General features: G+C 55.9%; 6 protein-coding genes across 6 annotated transcripts; 2 read left to right on the forward strand and 4 right to left on the reverse strand.

Annotated features, from left to right (window-relative positions):
• LMXM_16_1490 (conserved hypothetical protein) lies at nt 1-1,095 on the reverse strand (the record flags this gene model as incomplete). Its single annotated transcript, XM_003873790.1, has 1 exon — nt 1-1,095. The coding sequence occupies one exon, from the start codon at nt 1,093-1,095 to the stop codon at nt 1-3; it is 1,095 nt and encodes a 364-aa protein (XP_003873839.1).
• A 1,135-nt stretch (nt 1,096-2,230) lies between these two features.
• Nucleotides 2,231-3,949, reverse strand: LMXM_16_1500 (conserved hypothetical protein; the record flags this gene model as incomplete). The annotated part of the gene is made up of 1 exon (XM_003873791.1): nt 2,231-3,949. One exon carries the CDS (start codon nt 3,947-3,949, stop codon nt 2,231-2,233), a length of 1,719 nt encoding a protein of 572 aa, XP_003873840.1.
• Nucleotides 3,950-5,442: 1,493 nt separating this feature from the next.
• LMXM_16_1510 (conserved hypothetical protein) lies at nt 5,443-5,784 on the reverse strand (the record flags this gene model as incomplete). Its single annotated transcript, XM_003873792.1, has 1 exon — nt 5,443-5,784. One exon carries the CDS (start codon nt 5,782-5,784, stop codon nt 5,443-5,445), a length of 342 nt encoding a protein of 113 aa, XP_003873841.1.
• Nucleotides 5,785-7,233: 1,449 nt separating this feature from the next.
• LMXM_16_1520 (conserved hypothetical protein) lies at nt 7,234-10,680 on the reverse strand (the record flags this gene model as incomplete). The annotated part of the gene is made up of 1 exon (XM_003873793.1): nt 7,234-10,680. One exon carries the CDS (start codon nt 10,678-10,680, stop codon nt 7,234-7,236), a length of 3,447 nt encoding a protein of 1,148 aa, XP_003873842.1.
• Nucleotides 10,681-13,548: 2,868 nt separating this feature from the next.
• Nucleotides 13,549-14,841, forward strand: LMXM_16_1530 (putative endoplasmic reticulum oxidoreductin; the record flags this gene model as incomplete). Its single annotated transcript, XM_003873794.1, has 1 exon — nt 13,549-14,841. One exon carries the CDS (start codon nt 13,549-13,551, stop codon nt 14,839-14,841), a length of 1,293 nt encoding a protein of 430 aa, XP_003873843.1.
• Nucleotides 14,842-15,452: 611 nt separating this feature from the next.
• On the forward strand, nt 15,453-19,475 carry LMXM_16_1540 (DNA polymerase I alpha catalytic subunit,putative; the record flags this gene model as incomplete). Its single annotated transcript, XM_003873795.1, has 1 exon — nt 15,453-19,475. One exon carries the CDS (start codon nt 15,453-15,455, stop codon nt 19,473-19,475), a length of 4,023 nt encoding a protein of 1,340 aa, XP_003873844.1.
• Between the last annotated feature and the right edge of the window lie 1,172 nt (nt 19,476-20,647).

The raw sequence follows: 20,647 nt of genomic DNA on the forward strand, positions 1-20,647 counted from the left end.
TCAGCTGGCCCTGCTGCTGTCTGCGTCCTTTGGCGCCGGCTCGATAAGCTCCTTCGGTACGCTGAAGGGAACTTTGGTGAGCAGCTCATCGGCCTCTACGAACATGAGTCGAGGTGGGGTATGTTTGATTGCCGCGGCCGAGCCAGCGCCACCACCTGCAGCGGCTGCCTTGATGCCCAGTCTCCCTGGGTCCGTGGAGCTCCTTGTGCTTGCCTCATCACTCGGCGACGCGGCGCCAGCGCCACCGCTCGCGTCTGTTGAGGAAGCGACACCGCCGTCATTGGTGTCGACGGCGGTGCTAACAGACTTGTTTCCTTCTAGGATGTAGTGAATGATTGCCTCAGTGTGAAAGTAGCCCCATGGGATGATCACCTCGCCGTCCGTTTCCTGCTCGAACCAGCGGGTGCAATGCATCCGCGCCACTTGCGCCACCTTGCGCTCGCGGTGCTTGCGAATTACAGGGAAGGAGCCAAGCTGACTCACCGCAATGCTGGATGGAAGGCGCTCGCCGAGCGTTTGAAGCCTCTCGGACTCCTCCTCGAGTAGGCGCTGCACCTCGTGCATGTGCAAGTCGGCGTGGTTGCGCAGGTTCAGCCCGCACATGGCAGCCAGCTTGGGCTTCAGGTAGCACTCCTGCAGGCGCACCGTGGACTCCATCGACTGCAAGAGCTCGTAACGGATGTCCATCTCCTGGCAAATCTCCCGCATCACTTCAGGTGAGTAGAGGGTGTTGTCGTCAGCCTTGGCAAGCATTGTCTGCCGCAGGGCGTCGTTTCGCATGATGTCCTGGTACTCCTGCATCTGCTGCTTCTCAGCCGCCTCGCTGTCGCAGATGCCCTCCAGTAGCACCAGCGTGTCCTTGTTGCGCTTCACGGCGTGGTCAATGTACTCCAGCACACGGTCATAGAACTTGATGCCTGCTACGTGCAGCGTCGGGATAACGGTGATGATAGGGTGCGCCAGGTGGCTCTGCACGTGCGGCGGCCCCACTTCGGCGGCATCGACGGACACAGTCAGCACTCGTGTCCAGCGGCTGCCGAACACAACAAGCTCGTCGTACGCGGAGCGCAGGAGACGATTTCGTATAAAGGACATGATGCGCCAGCGGGAGCGTGTGTGTGTGTGCGTGTGCGTGTGCAGGAAACACGCCGCCTGGTGAGGCTCGCACTGCAAAAGGCGATGCTGACTCGCTGGGGTACGCGTGATCGATACACGGAGCCACACACTCCGCGCACGATGTCAATCACGGATGCAGAGGGAATTCAGTGCAGTGAAACGGAGATAACAACAAAAAGGGCAGCGGTGTGTGTGTGTGCCCCCTTGCACCGCCGAACCAAGGCAAGAGAAGGGGGGGGCGGGAGAGCTGCTGCGTGCGAGCGTGTGGCTCCTTTCGGCTGTTTCTTTATTCCCTCACTTCTGGAGAGAGAGGCATGGGCGGGCCGGCAGGCGACGACGTGCGATAGGCCGAGAGGGTGGAGATCGAGGCAGAGGCGGAGGGAGAAGAGGATTGCGCTGCATAACCGCCACACGCGGACTCCGCCCATCACAACGGCGGAGAGATTGGTGTTGGCTGGAGAGGAGGTATACACCTTCAGCGCGGCAGCTTCCTCACTCACTCATCCCTTCCTCCGCGCACGTCCTGCTCCGGTGCCTCGACCGAAAAGAGGGTCGCGAAGGTGAAAGGGGATGAGAACAACGTGAGTGCGTGCATACCGCGCACTTGTTCTGCCATTCATGGCTGCTGACAGTGCCTTGATGGCGTACTGTCTCGCCAGAGGGTGTCTCTCTACGCTTCGGTTGGTGGTTACTCGGTCTTACTCGTGCGTTGGTATGCGTGAAAGCGTAAGAATCTTAGAGGAAGAGTGGAGCGGAGGGGGGGGCTCAGAGGCACAAGCGGAACGCTAGGGATGTGATGAGGAGCCCCCGCCGACGTCTGCCGGTGCAGCGGTGTTGGGGAGGAGGAGGGGAGGTAAACGAGTCACACAAACACAGACGGAGGGAGGGAGTGACGGAGGAAGTAACCCGCGACGGAACAAACCCGCACACCCCACACATGAGGGGATATACAAATCCAAGAGGGCGGTGGACAGCGGCGTACACGTCTTCCGGACGCACGTGTGTGTGTGTCGACATCGGCAAGGCGACCGGTGGGCCAGCACCGCGCATATCTCCCTATAGCGCCTCTTCCTCCCAAAGAGCAAAGCGAAAACAACGAACAGCCATGCGCACATTAAACGAAGCGGCGCACTTTCGGGATGAGCGCAGTCGACAAGCGGCGCTGATGCTCTGCTCTAAGCTCAGTGAGGGCCCTCAGCCTCTGCTCCAGCACCAATGCGGACTCGGTTGTGAGGCCATCGATGTTGCGCGTGATCAGCTCCTGCACAGCAGCCGCAACGGCGGCATCCTGCAAAGCGGCACTGCCCAGAGTGTTCGCCTGTTCGAGGAGCTGAAGCAGTTCGGCCAGGGAGAGGGTCTTCATGTTAGCAATCAGCTTGCTCGACACGAGTTGCAACGCCCGACGTGACTGGGGTAGTAGCTGCAGCAGATGCGCTGTGGCATCCCTTCCTGACCCACTGCACGTGTCACCGCCGTCCATGATGCCGCCCATTGCCAGCTGCTCCACGGCATCCACGTAGAGCTCCACAATCTCAAGCTGGGACGCCACAGACAGGTAGGCAGACGCGCTGTCGAGCATCTCGACGAGCTGAGCCGACAGCGCGTCCCCGACACGCTGCAGTGTGGAGAGACTTTGCGCGGCTTGCTCCATCTCCAGTACGCGCTGGCGCGCAGCGGACGGCAAGGGCGACAGGGAAGGAGGAGAAGTCAAGAGAACAGCGCTGGAGTGAGAGCCGTGAAACGCGGCGGTGGCATCCGCCGATGACGCCGTACCAGCTGGGAGCGCCGACGTTCGCGGCGCCCGCAGCTCTGCCGACAAGGCAGAAAGGGACACCAAGCCCTCCACGTACACACGAAAGACTGCCAGCAGCTCGGCAGGCGTGAAGTCTGTGGACAGAAACAGCACCCGATCCGCCATCTGCTGCGCCAACTCCAGTGCAAGCGAGTGGGTGCCGTGGACTGCTGAGAAGAGCATCGCGGTGGAGCGGGGGCACGTGCGGGACATGTCGCGCACAAACGCCCTCAGCAGGCTCCGCTGCAACGCCTCCGACAAAATCGGATCTGCCCCGCCCACACTCACCGCTCCTCGAAGACACGTGAACAGGACTGCGATATCCATGCACTCCAGCTCCTCGAGGTGACACAGCGCGCGCTGCCGAACAGGTTCCATGACGTCACGAACGCGGCGCTGCACGGCCGCCGGCAAGACGCTCCATGTGTCCAGCACCTCCACGCACTGGGCAGGACTAATTTCCTCCAGGCGCTCGGCGAGGTCACGCAGCACCGGCTCCGTCAGCTCCGGTGGCGTCTCGGCGGTACAGGCGCGACACACCGCTAGGCATTCCTCGGTTGTCAAGTCTGGCATGAGGGGGACGAGCTCCATAGCCACGCGGCGGTATAGCTCGCTCTCTTGGCGGCGCAGCTGCGGCATACAGGCGAAAAGTGCGACGAGCTCTACCGCTTCCATCCCCTCCAGTTGCAGGAAGAGCTCCGCCAGAATTTGGTCGACCTGCGCCGCATCCCAGAAGCCGAAGAAAGCGGCACATTGCAGCACCACCACCATATCACCGAGGCGGGCGGCACGCAGGTCGCAGAGCTTGCCCGTGAAGTATTTGTACTCACCGCGAAGCAGGTTTCGCTCATGGAAGTCGCGCGTGTCCTCGTAGCGGGACTTGACACGAGCCATTCGCCGCGAAATCTCGCCCAGCGGCACCGGACGCTCCGAGAGAAGGTAGTTGCGCTTCGAGTGCTCCAACTCCGTCAAGCTACTCTGACGCCAAAAGACATACCCGGGCGTCCTCTTGCTAAGCCACAACGATGAGCGGCGGAGCATCATGCACAGCTCTGTCCCGCGATTGTGCGCGTGTGCACAAGTGCGTCTGTGACTGCGTGACGCAATATGGGGATGGGGGTGGTGGGTGAAGGCTGGGCGACAAGAGAGGGGGGGCCAGTTGAGCGGTGTGGGAAAGAAGACAACAAAAGTGGCAGCGAGGGGAGATGCGCACACGGACGTAGACACAGACGCACTGGCTGCCCCGGCACTTCCCTTGCTGTGTGTGTGTGTGTGTGTCTGTGCTTCCTGTGCGCGCCATCTCGGCAGGTGAGCCAAGAGAGAACCAGAGAGGAGCCAGAGGCAGAGGGTAAGAGTAGAGCATGGGCAAGGGAGGAGGGAAGGACGAGCGAGGGCATCGGTCATCATGACGCGTCTCCTTCTCCGCCCCTCCGCGCGTTAAGATGGGTGTAGCCACACGCGAGAAGAAGAGAGGTATAGCAGGGAGAGGCATCGACACTGCTTTCCTCTCCCCTGGCCAGTGCAGCACTTGTCAGCATCGTGTTTCTTCGCAGACGCGCGCACGCAGGCACGCCGCTGACGAGGCGAGGAAGCGTCGGCGATTCACACAAGGCGGCGACAGAGACAGGGGCCAGAGGGAAAGGCCCACAGAAGGACTCTTCGCGAGCCCTTTCTGACATCATCTTTCTCCTCCCTCCCCTCTCGTGCCGCGTCGCCATCGCAGGCCAATCCGTGCTTCAGGGGAGAGGAGGGGCAGAGAACGAAGGGGCAGCTCTTTGGAGCAAACCCATCTGCTCCCTCTGCCCCTGGTTGACACGTGGGTGACTACATGCTTGCTTCCTTGGTTGGGTAGCTGGGATGGGCCTCCCCCGGCGGGCCATCGCTCAATCACATAAACATCCACCCAACAACGAGCCTCATCCTAGCAAAGGTGAGGAGGGGGAGGGGGGAACCACGAAACACAAGAAAGGGAAATACGGAGGGCGGGTGTTGTGAGAGGCGGAGAAGACAGATAGCTGCTCCGTGGGCTGCGCATAGGTTTTGACGCCTGTCTCGCGCTCGCTTCCTCAGAGAAGCCCCCCCCCCCCACACACACATACACAGATAGACACACATACATGTTACCTCCAAGAGACTCTCGCTCTCTCCGTCACTCGTCTACATTCGTGGCACCCAACGCGCACAGCGAGGGCGGGGCGGGGCGGTAGGAGAGAAGAGCAAACACACACACACACACACGCAAGAACAAAGGGGTGAAAATCACGGCGGAGTGGGGGTCTCGCAGCAACGCCAAGCCCAGACCAAAGGCGGAAGGGGCTTTACCAGAGAAGCGCAGTGGTAGCGGATGGGGAGTGCTTTGTCCACACAGAGGTAAGCGTGGCAGCGGGACACAACGGCGGCAGTGTTGCCAACGTGCGAGAAGGTGCACACGCAGAGAAAGAAAGAGTGTATGTGTGTGTGTGTGTTTGCGTGTCTGCACCAATGCGCCAGCTCAAACCATTGGCCCTTTTTCGTCTTCCTCTTTTATGGAGGTCTTACCGCAATGTCAGCGCCGGTGAGATGCCGTCACGGGTGGACGCCAGCAGTTTCTGCTGTGTCTGCATCGATCCTGTTGTGTCAAAGAACTGCATGCAGAAAATGCAAATCTCCTCCCGCTTGTACAGCTGCGACGGTGGCGGCATGTAGTCGCCTCGACGCACGTCCATGCCCCATTTCTGGCGCAGCTCTAAGATGGATTTGTGCGTGATGGCCCCAGGCAGCTCGTTCACGTAGAAGATCTGGGTGCACAGAGCACACTTCTTGCGCCTCTGCAGACCCTGGCGCACCCGGAGGTTGAGCTCCTCTTGCGTGAGCACCTCCTGCGTCTTCTGGGACATGGAGAATACTACGTCGGCTGCTGGTGTGATGCGCGTCCTTGTGAACACCCAGTCAATCGGAGGAGGGCCAATTAAGTGGGTAGTGTTCACTTGAAGCACTGCCGTTGTACGTGTATCTTTGAGGGGGTGGGGTCTTGGGCTTCGCATGACTGGAGACACACGTGTGTGTGTATGTTCGCATGTAGGCATGTCGTCGGTGTTTTCGTTCAGGCACACAGCAAAGTAGGGAACGGGACAAGAAAAGCGTGGCACCATCGAGCGTGGGGAGATGAACGGGATCGAGAGAGATGAGAGGAACAAAGAGGGCCTCTGCGTGGGCGCGCCACCTGTGCGAAGAATAATTGCGCACTCACGCTCTCTGTCATACCTTTTCGCCTCGAGCAGCGCGCTAAAGTTGCGCAAGTGGACGACGATGAAGATGATCGTCTTCCGCGCTCTTTTCGCTCGCCTCCTCTGCGATCTAGCAAGCAATCTCCACTACACACCGCCCCGCGCCAAAATCGGAGACTGCCGAGACGCTTCCCTGCCTCGACGCCTCTGTGTGGACAGGGAGGACAGTACACACAGGCACGGGGTGGGCCCCGCCTTACGCGACGACCATGCTCCTTTTCGCTGTTGCTCTTTTCCCTACGTGATCTCTCTATGGTAACGCTTCCATGGAGGCAAAGGAAAATTAGAGACGCTCGAAATCAAGCCGGCAGAGGAGGGGAGGGGGAGGCGCCGGTGCCTCACTGGCGTGCACTCGCCACGATGCGAGCATTTCGTTTTCTTGTCTTCATTCGAGATGCCCGTTTCTCTGCCGTGCAGCACGAGTACAAACGCCGCTCCAGCCGGAATGTCAGAGGCCCCCATCGCCTGGTGCAGTGCAGCGGGAGACACGCGTTAGAATGCTGCCGGCCCAGTCATCTGAGAGCGCGGCCCTTGCACCAAACCCTACCCACCTCCGCTTCGCACGTCGCCTCGCAGCCGCTCACATCATGCCGGTCGCCACCCCTGGTGCATGCGTCCCGGGGTGGCTCTCAGGCTCCGCACCACCGGCAGGCAGTGTGAGGGCCGGGCGAGATGCGTCCGAGTCACACTGACACCCTACCCTTCGTATGGGCGGCACTAGCGTGTCCACTGTCGCAGGTCTCTCCGACGCAACGCCATCCAGGGCCTGACACTGCCGACATCAGCAGCGATAGGCCGCCCTGACCTCCCCTATGCTGTGGCCGCTCGGCCCTGCCACCGCCAGGGGTGGTTCGGCATTTCCCAGGGGCTGCATGGTTGCCGGGCTTCCCACCACGGAAGGTGCACCGCGCCCTGATAGCATGCTGAGGTGTCCAAAGTCGCCAGAGACTTGCAGTGGTACTAGGAACAGCAGCAAAGAATATACAGCCACGAGGAGATGATACGCCGTCACAGTTTGTAGTGTGGACTCACACAGACAACAGAAAAAGAAGGGAGATACTACTGAGCTTCCTCAGCCAACATTCCTTCCGCGGCACCAAATAGAGGCGTCGCTACGGCACCCAGCTCGGCCGCTGTGGCAGCTGCCACGTCCTCAGTCTCTGTCATGTCTGGGGCGGACTCGTTGTCCCTGCCGCTGACGTCGTCTTCGTCGGCAGCCAATGCATCGGAAACCTCGTGCCGCCTTCGTTTCTTCGCTGCGTGACTGTGGCGATGGCGCCGCTTCCATCCGCGCTTCCCTTTGGCATCGCCGCCCTCCGCCGCAGGGCTCAGACTGAGCACCGCCCGCTCATCGCCGTCCTCCCCCTCGGAAGCCAATTTGGAGCTATCTCGCTGGCTCGTGCTGCCGGCGGACGTCGCTGTTCGACGCTGACGACGTGCTCCAAAGTCTGGAGAGCGTGTGCTGATGGTCTCAGCCGCGACCGCCGTGAGCTCTTCCCGCTTCGTGTCGCTGATGTTCGCATGCGAAAGCGGTATTGCCGTGTAGCTCATCAGATGCGGCATCCCTTTCTCCTCAATGTACGTGTAATCGAGTGTGCTCAGGTTGAACAGTGCGCGCGTGCAGCGCAGCGAAACTTCAAACCCGAGATAGGACTGCGCGCCACTCAGCATGCCACTCTCTACCTCATGTTGGAGCACAGACGCGGCACGAGCATCCTGCGCCTTTGCAAACGAAGGGTTAAAAAAGTCGTACACAATACGATCACACACGGCGTAAAGCGGCGCGTGCGTTTTCTCCCCGTTGACAAGCACCTCTCGCATCAGCAGTAAAAATGCGACGTTGAAGAAGACGCTCTCACAGTTATGGCGCATCAAAGTGTCCATCAGAAAAGTCAGTGCGATGTTAACGTCTGCGTTGTTCACGCGCCAGTGGCGCAGAGTTGAGTACACGAGGCTGATGTTTTTCGGCGACGCCAGACGGTGAAAAAAGCCGCTAACGGCCACCTCCCGCTCAGAGCTCAGTGTCGACAGGGCAGTGCGGTCACTTGAGGCGATGGAGGGAGGTGGCCCTTGTGATGTCGCCCTCTCCGACTGTCCCAGCCCACCGCCGTCCACGGACGCGCTACCACCCAAAGGTTCAAATGTCGGCTCGGGAAGATCCGCTGTTGCAGACGGCACCTTTTTCTCCCCAGCGACACTGCTCTGCACGCTCGCTTCAAAGCCAGGTCTCCTCGCGGCGTCATTGCCATTTTCGTCGTCGATCATGTCTGCCATGTCCCGTAGCATCTCTTCAGAGAGATCCTCCAAAGCGGCAGAGTCGACACTTTCGCTGTCGTCTTGGTTCTCTACACCCATATCCTCAGCCTCTTCCGCCGACCCTGTCTTCATTTGCTGTTTGGAACGCTTCGGAAGGAGGAGATTTCCCTTGTAGCTGCATTTTTCCATCAGCTGAAAGACAGAAAACGTGAAAAGTGTGAATACTTGCGCTTTTCGAATTGCAATGACCCGCCGCGAGTACTCAGACAGCAAGCCGAACACGACCTTGATATTCTCTTCCTTGTAGAGGACAGAGGACGCCAGGGCATGAGCGGCAACCTGCACGGCAGGATCGGCAGCTATCTCGCCCTGCAGCAGCGAATTCAAAAGGAGAAGTATTTCGGCCAAATACTCCACAACAATCGAGACATCCTCACGACGGCGAATATCTTTGCAATCGAGGAAAGAGCGCAGGACAGAAAATCCTAACTCCAAGTAGTCCAGTGAAATAATCGCCGAGACACTTTGCCACTGCTGCGGAAACATAACCAGAAACGACTGCTGCTCCGTTTTAAGCTGTTCAGTAATAATTCTGACGTACCGTAGAATACACCGACATATTGTCATGTAGTGCAACACGTTACCCAAGTTTTGGTACATGACGGTGTCGAGAGGCGACGTTACCTCCACTCTCTCGTCAGACCCCTTGTATCCGACAACAACCTCTTTATGCTCCTTTGTGGCACGCTCGACGGCTGCGGCAGCATCTTGTAGCTTGCTAAATGTCATCACGCTCAGCGGTTCGAAACCAAAGCTCAAAAAAGTGCTGTTTTGGTGCGAAAGCTGTATTTTCGTGGGCAGTGGAATGTTACACTGCGGCGTGAGGTCTTGGTACATGCCCTTGACAAAGCGACCACGCTTGCGCAGATCAACATCTTTCATCGCCTCCAGCGGGTCCTTTTGCCGTGGTCCTAGCAAGGAAAAGACAGTACCAATGGCTCGGCCTCCTGTCACGCTTCCAGACGAGGCACGAACAAGAATTCCATTGGAAGTGACCGCCCCATTGCGGCTGCGAGCCACAAAACGCCACTTGTCGCTCGTTTTCTTGCAGTCACGAAAGTGCTGGCCGTTTAGAAGTGTAGAAAGCACTCGGTCTGGCGAGGAGTCACTCGTATGACCCAGCATTGTCAGATGTACCAGCTCCTCTGCGGGGACACACCAAATAATGCTTGCCATTGCAGCCAAAACAAGGCAGTTCCACTTCCACAGCTGTTCGTCGCTCTCCAGGAGATTGTTGACTTGCTTTTGAAACTCCTGATCAAGTGCTCTGTGCATCATATCCGAGGATCGCGATGCGGACAGTGAGTCGTCATCTTCGAGATCGACATCACTCCCTTCCTCTTCGAGGTGAATTTCACCCCTCTCCTGATCTACTTTGAGGTTCACACCACTTATACCTCTTTCATGGTTCTCATTCTTTCCACCGTCCAAGTTGTTCAAGACCTCGTTGTGTGCATCACTATTTGCAGCCGCGTTGATGCCGTGGATCCGGGAGTAGTTCTGGTTTATCACCACTAGAAGGAGTTCAACGCCGTGGTTGCGACAGAAAGCACCAATAATTCGTTCCGTGTTCATTGGGTGTCCGTCCAGCAAGTACGTGATTACCGTGAGAACAATTTCAAGAATGATGACATCCTCACGTTGCAGCTCGCCTGTTGTTCGCTTTTCTGCAATAGGTGCTACACACTGCACTAGCAACGCAAAAAACTCGTCTGTGCCACAGCGCGTTTTTATCTTTTGCAGCATATCTTTCTGGAGAACCTCGTTTGCCGAAAAGCGCGGTATGGGCAACAGCATTACCGCCAACAGCTTGAGGAGCTGGGGAAGCAGCGTGTCACTGAAGTTCATTCCATGAGCCAAGAGCAACGGTACGACCAGCTTTTCTGCCACCATCATTTCGCACATAAATATGAATTCTGTACGACTCACATCGCCTCCGGCAACTTGAGCTTCAGAATCGTCATTGTCGTAGTCGAAATCCTCATCGCTGGCTTCATTGTACATCTGACGCTCTCGAAGTGCCTCGATGCGCTCTATAATGCGAGTGCGCTCGCGCAGAAGTCGGTTGCGAAGCAGTTTCGCCGCCGCGCATGCCTCAAAAATGCTAGATGAAGAGGGAACTCGGTTGAGAGAAATGGCCAGAGCATCCACAGAAAGAAGTATTTGTCGCTTCACTGCTTCTGCAGACATGGTTCTATGCTTTTTTTTCTAGATGTGGTGTATGGGTATGAAGTAAAATGGAGTATCAATAGCCTATAATGAGTTTGAGATGCTCTGCATTCTTGAATATGGGCAATTGTCTGCAACACCCTGCAAGCCACTTAATTTTTCTGCAGCAGTATCAGCCTTTAACGACAATGCAAAAAAAAAAGACATATATGTATATTTAAAGATAGTACATATTATTAAAAAGGTGCGAGTATATGTAAAAAAAAATGAAGTGTTCAAGTGAGGGTGCCATCACGTCGCAAAAGCTGCATTCAATACAGCTAAATAAATAATTGCATTGCATGAACATGTGGAAAGACAAAAAAAATCACACTAGCAAGACTTTCATTCTTTTGCACTGCGGTGAAAGTTGGTGGGTTTCTTTGCGCAGTCCGGGCATCACATAGGTAGGTTGTCACATCGCCGACCCCTTTAGCTCTCTATTTTTTATCAGTGAAATACGCACACATATTGCGCCTCTAATGAAAAGCATTTTTTTAGACCAAAAGCAGCGTGCTAAGACTCTTGACATGGATGCAAATCGATTCTAGAGGGGAAAAGGACGCAACTTGGCGCATAACAATACGGGCTGAAGGAATTTCAAATCGAATCAACCCCGCGGAGGCCCGTCATCGTCTGTGCCTGTGACACTCTGAACCAATTGCAGGTGCTGTATTTGCCAGCAATGTCGAGAAGGGAGTTAGATTGCTTTTCGCTTCGCGTATTATTCTGGCGGAGCGTTGGGAGCAGCAGACAACAAAAAGGCACCGCAGTTTTTCAGCTTCGTAGAACGGGCGAAGCTACGCAGCAAAGCATTCCCCCCGAAAAAAAAAGAAAAAGACAAGTGGACTTTTTCATAGAGGGAGAAACTTACGGCTAGAAGAGTGCGGCCCGCTCTGCTGTCGCTTATCAGCTTTAATCTGACGCAAGACGTTTTGTGAAGCCAATTGAGAATAATTACTGCTTCGCCTAGCGCCTCGGAGCTCTTGCCGAACAACGGTAGAATCAAACACGTTGTAAGTTCGACGTTTGGTATTACCGTTCACTTCGTTCATCATTGTCCTCTCGTGAAAAGGTGTCCGAACGCGCTTGTTAAATTGTGCGCCGGTGAGGCGACCATCTGCACGACCTTTTCGCCAAAGCACAACTCTGCGAGCACCTGCCGCAAAATAGTTCTTGAAACACATGAATATGCACTGGGCGATCTGGAGAGCAAGCGAAAGGGAGGGCAAGGGAATGTGGAAAGTGGAACATTATGCATTAAAGGGCATTTTTTTATGCCTGTTCAGCCGACGTGGTGTGACTTCATTAGCGGCTGTGTGACGCCCTCGACCCGTGGGTACAATAGCAAGCACGGCTTCTTTGCGCTTGTTATTGCGGATTGAGCAGCCGCTGAGATCTTAGCGTTTTTTTTTTGCACGACGGCAACAGAGCCCCATTTGCTTTGAGCGTCGCAGGGATGCTGCTGCCAAACACCAATTCAACTGCACAAAGAAAGGAACGTGAGGGAGGAACCGAAGACGCCGGGGAAGGGGGCAGAAATATTCTCGCTGCCCGCGCAGAGTTGAGTAGTCGACGCAAGAGGCTGCCGCCGCTTCAGGTTCGCAGGACATTCCCTCTTCCCATCGCTTTGCTATCGTAAGTGAGCTCAACTTTTCCGATGTGCTAATGACAGTTGTGTCAAAACTTACAATAGGCGCACCTCTGAGGCAAGAAGCAACAGCAGAAATGCAAGTTGCTCAGGACGACTGCCATTTTATTCTTTGCAGATTAGCTGCAGAAACCTTTTTTTTTGGGGGGGGGGAGGCATCATGTTGCTCCTCACATCTCTTTTTAACGTCCAGTACTTCTCATAAAGCCTTTGGGCCCACAAGCTGAGCAATCTGTCTCTGGTCTTTAGGATTGGAGCAAGGGTGTTGCACTTGAATGCAGAGAATAGTAAAGTGGTGAATCGCACCCTGAACCGGGCGCCTTCGCCCCCCCCCCCTCCCGCTGCCTTCACAGCAGAGCTTGCTTATCTATTTTTTTGACTCGACCTCGTTTTTCGTTTTCTTTTCGGATCGCTTCCTCCTTTCGCTGCACTATCCCATGAAGAATCTGTCACTCGAACCCCTTTTCAACACCAGCTCGCACTTGTTCTCCCGCAATCATTTATATTCACCATGGACGCCGAGATTGTCGTAAAATGTATCCACGCCGCCTTTCTGATGCTCTTTTCCGTCTTCACTTTTGAGAGTCCTGAAGCCTCTAATGACGACGATGCGAAGAGAATGCACGCTGCGGAAGCTCATGTAAGCCGTTCTCCAGGCTGTCGACTTGCAGCGTCATATAGCAGAGGATAGGTGTGTAGTTCCCGCCTCTGTTGCCGCGAGTAGAGCAAATATATATATATATATATATATATCGCCACCGCGTGTACTGCTTTCCTTTTCGATCGATGGCGAGCGTCATATCTGTTTGTATGTGAATGCATATCGGTAGTGTAGGTGACTTTCGTGACATCTGAACCACAGTAAGAGCCTTTTTTCTTACTATATCAGTGTACTGGGTATAACAAACATTACTCCTATCCATGTCTGCATTGGTTTGCAGTGCCGCATCACACTCTCCGAACCGACATCGATTGAGCAGATTCCGGCCAACGCAGCCTGGTCCCTCCAGAAAACGCCAATCGCTTTTTCCTTCTGACACCTCTTCAGCATCAGCTTGGAGGGCATGCTCAATATATCTCGTTGGGCTGATCCCAGGCTCAGCTGTGTTCTTTCTTTCGTCTCTCCATCTCTGATTCTGTTTCTGTGTTTTCACGCGCATTCGATTCTTTCAGAGAACCAAACATTTTCTGTTGTGCGCATGTGCCGAATGAATATCGAGGCTACTGTTAGGTGCGTTTGCAGTGTGCTTCTCGTCGTGTTCCTGGTTTTCACGCACGAAGCACCGAAAATAACGGTTGACTCTGCTGTCACCAACAGCCCCGTGAAGCCTCGGATCGTGCTGGACACTACAAAACTGGACTACGGGTATTGCCACTCCTCCCCTACTGAGATCGATGAGGGCACTAAATCACTTCTCGACATCCTCAACCGTATTACAGTATCACCCTACTTTCGCTATTTCAAGGTCAACAGCGCGAAGCCGTGCCCTTACTGGGCAGTAAGCCTTCTGTGCACCAGCGCCGAAAATACCTGCGATGTGTGCAAATGTGACGAAAATTCCATCCCGGAGGCCCTACGCGCCAATGAGGATATGAGCGAGCTCAACACCCCCGATGGTAGCGTTGCGAAGACAGTGCTGCAGCCTGTGAACCTTGACGACTGGGGAGATTGGCTGAAAGCAGACGACGGGGCAGAGTACGTGGACCTGGCATCCAACCCCGAGGGCAACACAGGATACTCTGGTCCTCTTGCAGCGCAGGTGTGGCGTGCCATCTATGCCGAAAACTGTCTGACGGACAAATACGGAACATGCCAGGAGTTGTCCATCCTGCGGACGCTGTTGAGCGGGCTGCACATGTCCATCAACATCCATGTCTGCACGAGCTTTTACAAGGACCCCGACCTCTCTTCGCCTCAACACAGTGCTGGGATTTATAACAACCCGAATATTTCTTTCTTTCCAAACTGCGAGATGTACAACAAGCGTATCGCGCCGTTTCCTGACTTTGTGGGTAACTTGTATATTCTTTATCAGTTTACCCTTCGCGCACTCGCCAAGTCAAGGCCGTTCTTCACAAATGACGTCAGCATCTTCAACACGGGTGCTAGAGGTGAGGCTACGCTTACCGACCTGCAGCTTCATGACAACATCAACGAGCTGTTCAACTCACGCCTTATATGCTCTCCCACCTTTGATGAGGGGGCGTTTCTTGAGTCTGAGAAGGGCCGGTCCCTGATCCCCCAGTTTAAAGCGATGATGCTGAACGTGACACACCTGATGGACTGCGTGACGTGTGAGAAGTGTCGCATTTGGGGAAAATTGGAGACGAAAGGCATTGCAGTAGCAATGAAGGTCATAATGAACCCGGAGAATGAGCGGATCACTTTGGATCGATCTGAGATGGTGACATTGGTGAACCTTGCACGCCAGTTGGCGTTTTCGGTTCGCAATGCGCAGCGTCTCGGCTCAGAGTGCAGCGAGGATGATTGAGCGAGAGGGTTCTCAAAGCCGCATCCATCCGAACAGACTCGGTAGTCATGAGAGTGTCACACCATTTGCCTTTTTTTACCAGGCATCTGCAAATCAGATTTGCTTTGCTCTCGAGCACCTGCAAACTGTTTTGTGCGACTGCGTGGCGCATGAAATTCCTTCACTGAAGGTCTCCGCTAACCTTGCACGGTGGGCTGTAAGTGGTATGGGCTATTTTTCCGTTGGACTCAAAAATGAACCTCTCACGATAGAAAGCGAAGGAGCCTGAAGCGGAGAAATGCCTGTATGTTTTGAAGTGCACACCCATGTGTGCCACATACCCTGAGGATACAGAGGTCCCCAGCCGAAGGTGTCTCTGCCTTGTTCGCACGGCTGCATGACATTTGGAGCACAATCTTTACTTCTCTATCTCTTGCGCCTGCCCACGTTGTCACACTCATCGCCGCTCGTCGCACTAGTACGCTTTTCCTCTTTTTGTTCCGTTGTTCACTGTCTCCTGCTTCTAGTGAGTAACTTTACTGCGGCGCGAGTTTCATCCGCTTTCAAGCTGTGCAGTAAAATAGACTTAAATGCCATCATAGACGCTCATCTTTGTGTATCCCACTCACAACATGTCGGGCGGCAATGATGGGGCATCGTGGCGACCGTCCGGCAAGCCCAATGTCCCCAACTTTGACGAGACGCAGGAGGATCAATGGAGGTCGTTGAGGGAAGAGTTGCTTCAGTCTGATGAGGACGAGAATATCCCAGAGTCTGGCGACCTCGCCATTCCACAGCTCCCCTCAGCGAAGAAAGCAGGGAAAAAACTGAGAAAGCCCCTATCGGGTGCAAAGCCGACCCCGAAGCCGAAGCAGCAGACTCTTGCCCAGTCGATGAGTGACATGGACATGGAACGTTTGTTGAAGCGGTACCGCATTGACGAGGATGCCGATGTCGCAGAGGACATCGGGGTGTCGCACCTGCTGCAGCCCCACAGTGATTCCGACGATGGTGGCGATGAGCAAGAGGCTACTCTGACCGCCGACGAGTTCCTAGCGAGGCTGGCGAGGGCAGAGGCAGTGCCGGCAGCGAGCATCGTCAAGGAAAAGCGTGAGAGCGGAGAGAAGACGACTGTGGTTGCACTGAAAGATGAGTCGTTCAATTTTGAGCGAGACCGAAGTGCAAAGCCGCTTCGCCCAAAACCCACTCCAGGAGCAGGTGATGGCGCGGGCTACCGAAATGAAGAGACGCCAAAGCAAGCCATTGAGCTTGCTGCAACGTTGGCACCACAGACAGACGCTGCGCAGTTCGTGTCGCCAGCGGTGCCATACAAGTCGGAGGAAATGACTGAAGGCCTTTTTTACTGGTTCGATGCTCGTGAGCAACCACACACGCTTTCTGTCGACCCTGGATCGCTGTTTCTCTTTGGAAAGATGGCGGTGGAGAAGAACGGGCGCACCTCCTACCTATCGTGCTGTGTGCGTGTGCGCAACATGTACCGCAGCATTTTTGTTCTACCGAAAGCGGGCTCCTCGCAGCAGGATGTCGTAAAAGAAATCAATGACATCTGCCGCAACCAGGGAATCGAACAGCGGCGCATCAAATTTGTGGAGCGCTACTACGCTTTTGAGGTGCCAGGTGTCCCCCACGAAAAGACGCAATGGGCGAAGCTGCGATATCCCGGCCGCTACCCACCACTGAATGCGAAGGGGCCGTTTCGCCACATTCTGATCATCATGGGCGCTTCCTCATCTCTACTGGAGCTGTTTTTGATCAAGCGAAAGTTGAAAGGGCCCAACTTTCTGCGCATCAGCGGTCTTGTTGCGTCGGCGAATCGCATTTCGCACTGCGCTCTTGAGTTTAGTGTCGAGTCCCCGAAGAACCTTCGCGTAGAGGACACAAAGCTGCCGGTTCCACCGTTTACGCTCGCAAGCATTCAGATACATACCCAGCTCGACAGCAAAGGCGCCTGCAACGAGATTCTCATTGCATCAGTTGCCATCTACAAAGACGTCAACATCGAGAACACGATCCGCTACATTCCTGACAATATTCTAACTGGCGTGCGCCCTGCCTCAATGAACACCCCTCTGCCGATCGACCTGGAGAGCTACTGCAACGCCAAAGGCCTACCCGGCGTGCGCCGCTTTGCCAACGAGCGCGCACTGCTCGACTGGCTCGCACAGCAACTCGGCAAGGTCGATGCGGACATGATGATTGGCCACAACTTTCTGGGCTTCACCCTCGATATACTTCTCCGCCGATACCAGGAGCTGAGCATCTCATCGTGGTCCACCATTGGCCGCCTGGACCTGAAACGACTACCGCGCTTCCAGGGAACCGCCCCCAACGTAAATCAGGAAAAAGAGACGTGCATCGGGCGCCTTGTCGTGGACTCCTACTCACTCTCGCGCGAGCACTACAAGACAGTGAATTACAGGCTGCTGTCGCTTGCGGACCAGATGCAGCTGCAGGGGATTGCGAAGGGCAGCAACAACTTCGAGCCTGGTACCTCGGTGCTCACACCTGCGATGCTGTCGGCATCGCGCGACATCTACGATGTGCTGCTGCAGGTGTGCAACTGCGCTGTGTTATCCACAGCGGTCGTCTCACATCTCGATGTGATTCGACTGACCAAGCGCCTTACCACGATTGCAGGAAACCTGTGGAGCCGTACCCTCTTCGGTGCCCGCTCTGAGCGCATCGAGTACCTCCTGCTGCACACGTTCCACGATCTCAAGTTCATTACCCCTGATCGCTATGTGCAGGACTTCAAGCGGGGCCGCGACGACGACGAGGAGGAGGATGGCAAGCGGAAGGCCAAGTACCAAGGCGGCATGGTGCTCGACCCCAAGTGCGGCCTTTACTCGGATTACATTCTCCTCCTCGACTTCAACTCCCTGTACCCGTCGCTGATTCAGGAGTTCAACATTTGCTTCACCACCGTTGATCGCGAAAATCGGAGCGAGATTGATGTGCCACCACCGGAGAACCTCATCTGTGCCTCGTGCGCCGCAGAAGGCCTCTCCGCTCCATGCTTGCACAAGTCCGTGCTGCCGAAGGTGATCAAAAGTCTCGTAGACAGCCGTCGCGAGGTAAAGCGGCTGATGAAGACAGAGAAGGACGCGAACAACCTGGCGCTGCTGGAAATACGCCAGAAGGCGCTGAAGTTGACGGCAAACAGCATGTACGGCTGCCTCGGTTTCGAGCACTCACGCTTTCACGCTCAGCCGCTCGCCGAGCTTGTCACGCGGCAAGGCCGTCTGGCTCTGCAGAGCACAGTAGATCTCATCCCCCAGCTGAACCCTTCCCTGCGCGTGATATACGGCGATACCGACTCCGTCATGATCCAGACGGGAATCAAGAACGACATCAAGGCAGTCAGGGACCTCGGACTAGACCTGAAGGCAAAGATCAACAAGCGCTACCAGAGCCTCGAGATTGACATTGATGGCGTCTTTCGCGCTATTCTGCTGCTGAAGAAGAAAAAGTACGCCGCACTGACGGTGACGGACTGGCAGGGCGAGGGCAAGACATACAAGAAGGAGGTGAAGGGGCTCGATATGGTGCGGCGTGATTGGTGCCCGCTCTCAAAGTGTGTGTGCGACGCGGTGCTGAGTCGCGTGCTGAACGCGGAGGGCAGCGAGGACATTCTGGACTACGTCATGAACTACATGCGGGATGTGGCGGAGCAGGTGCGGGCCGGGCGCTACACGCTCGACAACTTTGTCATCTCGAAGAGCTTGACGAAGGAACCAGAGGCGTACCGTGGCAACAGCTTTCCTCACGCCACTGTTGCGCTGCGCATGAAGCAGCGGAAGGAGCTGGTGCGCGTCGGTGACCTGATTCCGTACGTCATCTGCACCGGCGACCGGCTGAGCGACAAGGCGTTTCATGTGGAGGAGGTGCGGCAGAACAGCCAATTGCACATCGACTCGGAGTGGTATCTGTCCGTGCAGATCTATCCCCCAGTAATGCGCCTGTGCGAGCATATTCAGGGCTTCTCGAACGCGCAGCTGAGCGAGGCGATGGGGATCGCCTGCCACACCGGCGCCAAGCTGGAGGAGGAAGAGGCGGGAACGATGAACGACTTCTCGCACAGCTCCCTCTTTCAGAGTCGAAACTTAGAAGAGTGCTTCCCAGCAGCCCTGCCGCTGCAGGTAGCATGCACACATTGCCGCCTCATGACCCCAATCAATCCGCACACGCGCGTGATGGAGGTGCTCGCTGACCAGGAAAGGCAACGAGACCGGTTCGACCTGTACGTGTGCGTCAGCTGCCGCAAGTCGCTGCCCGTGGAGTACGTCGCCAACTGCTTCACCCAGACCTGCTACGGCATTATCCGGCAGTTTTACCAGTGCGGCGGCAGCGCGGCTGCCGTCAAGGCAGTGCGAACGCAGTTCACGTACTACCGTGCGCTGTTTGATGTGCCGCACGCGCCAGGCTGCCCGGCGCGGGTGAAGGATGCCCACTACTACCAAGCGCGCCGCTGCCTCGGCGTGGATCGCCGACTGTATACGTTAGCGGAGGCGGCGGATCCGGCGGTACAGGAGGTGGCCGACCCAGTCGATCCCCTCAACGCTGCTGCCGAGACTATCTACAAGCGCATCGACCACCTGTTCATTAATCTCGACTCCCTCTTCGCTGGCATCTAAGTTGTCCGCGCCGCCTTCTCGCCGCTTCATTCGTTCGAGGAGGGCACAAAGCACGGTCAGGCAGGCGTGGAAAACGCGGTGGACGGAGACGCTGTGAGCGGTGTCGCTGCCTGGGAAGGTAGGCGTTGAGCGGAGTGGGGGTATGCTTTTCTTTGTTGGGGCTCTACGCGGAGCGAGTCGGCTACTCTATGCTGTTCTTGTTTTCATTTGGCATGTGCTCACCTGTGTGTGCGTGTGTCAAGAGGTCGAAGGCGCGTCACTACAGGTCTCACGGCGTTTGTTTTCTCTCATGCCCATCATGTGGGGTCTTCGTTGCTTTCCTCTGTCCTTTCTGCTTGCCTGCTCCCCAGCCGTGGGCCTCCCCGACTTCTTCTGTTGTCTTTCACCTCACTCTCCCCTTCGGCGCATCTTTCAAAGGCTGCTGAGGTCGAGGGAGGAGTTCCACGGTGGCTGCCCCACGTGTCTTTATCGTTTCCTCTCTCTTCAGCTTCCGCTTCTGCCCCAAGCCCTATCGCTGTTTTTCCATGCTTCATAGATACAAAGGCCGCGCACCCACCCTTGCTGTAAAGGGCGTGCTGGAGGGCCGTCTAGTGCCGATACTCCCCCGCCCCCAAAAAGAGCGAGTGGGAGGAGAGGGTTTGATGATGCGTGGGTAGGGGACTGTTGTTGTCGTAACGAGATTGCCAAGTGTGGCGCAGCACCTCCCTGCGTGGGTACCAGAGCTTGCCTGCATGAGTGCACATCGTCGCATAGATGGTTTGTCCGAACCTCTCAATAGGCACAAATCAGCTGAGCACGCGTTTTCTTTCTTTTTTTCGCGCGCGTCTGTTGTCTGGTTCGTCTGTCACGCAGGTCCGCCGGGTCCGCCGCTTTCGCTTCAAGCACCACCACCATAGAAATCAAGAGGGCGGCTGCGCGTATCCCTCTCTCTACATCCATACATATCTTCAGGATGCTACACGTTGTTCGTCTCACTAGTGAACGCACCAACTAAACCGGAACAGAAGGGAGGGATAGACCAGGACGAAAGGATACGGGGGCCGTCAGTGTGGTGCGAATAGGGGGGGGGAGCATGGCCGTTCAAATCCCATTCCTCCTGGGACAGCGTCGCCGGGTCAAGAGGAAGAAGGGCATGAGCTCACGACTAAGCGCCGCCACTTCACTCTTTACTC

The sequence above is a fragment of the Leishmania mexicana genome, chromosome 16 (genome assembly GCF_000234665.1).
Source record: "Leishmania mexicana MHOM/GT/2001/U1103 complete genome, chromosome 16".
Taxonomy (NCBI): Eukaryota; Euglenozoa; class Kinetoplastea; order Trypanosomatida; family Trypanosomatidae; genus Leishmania; species Leishmania mexicana.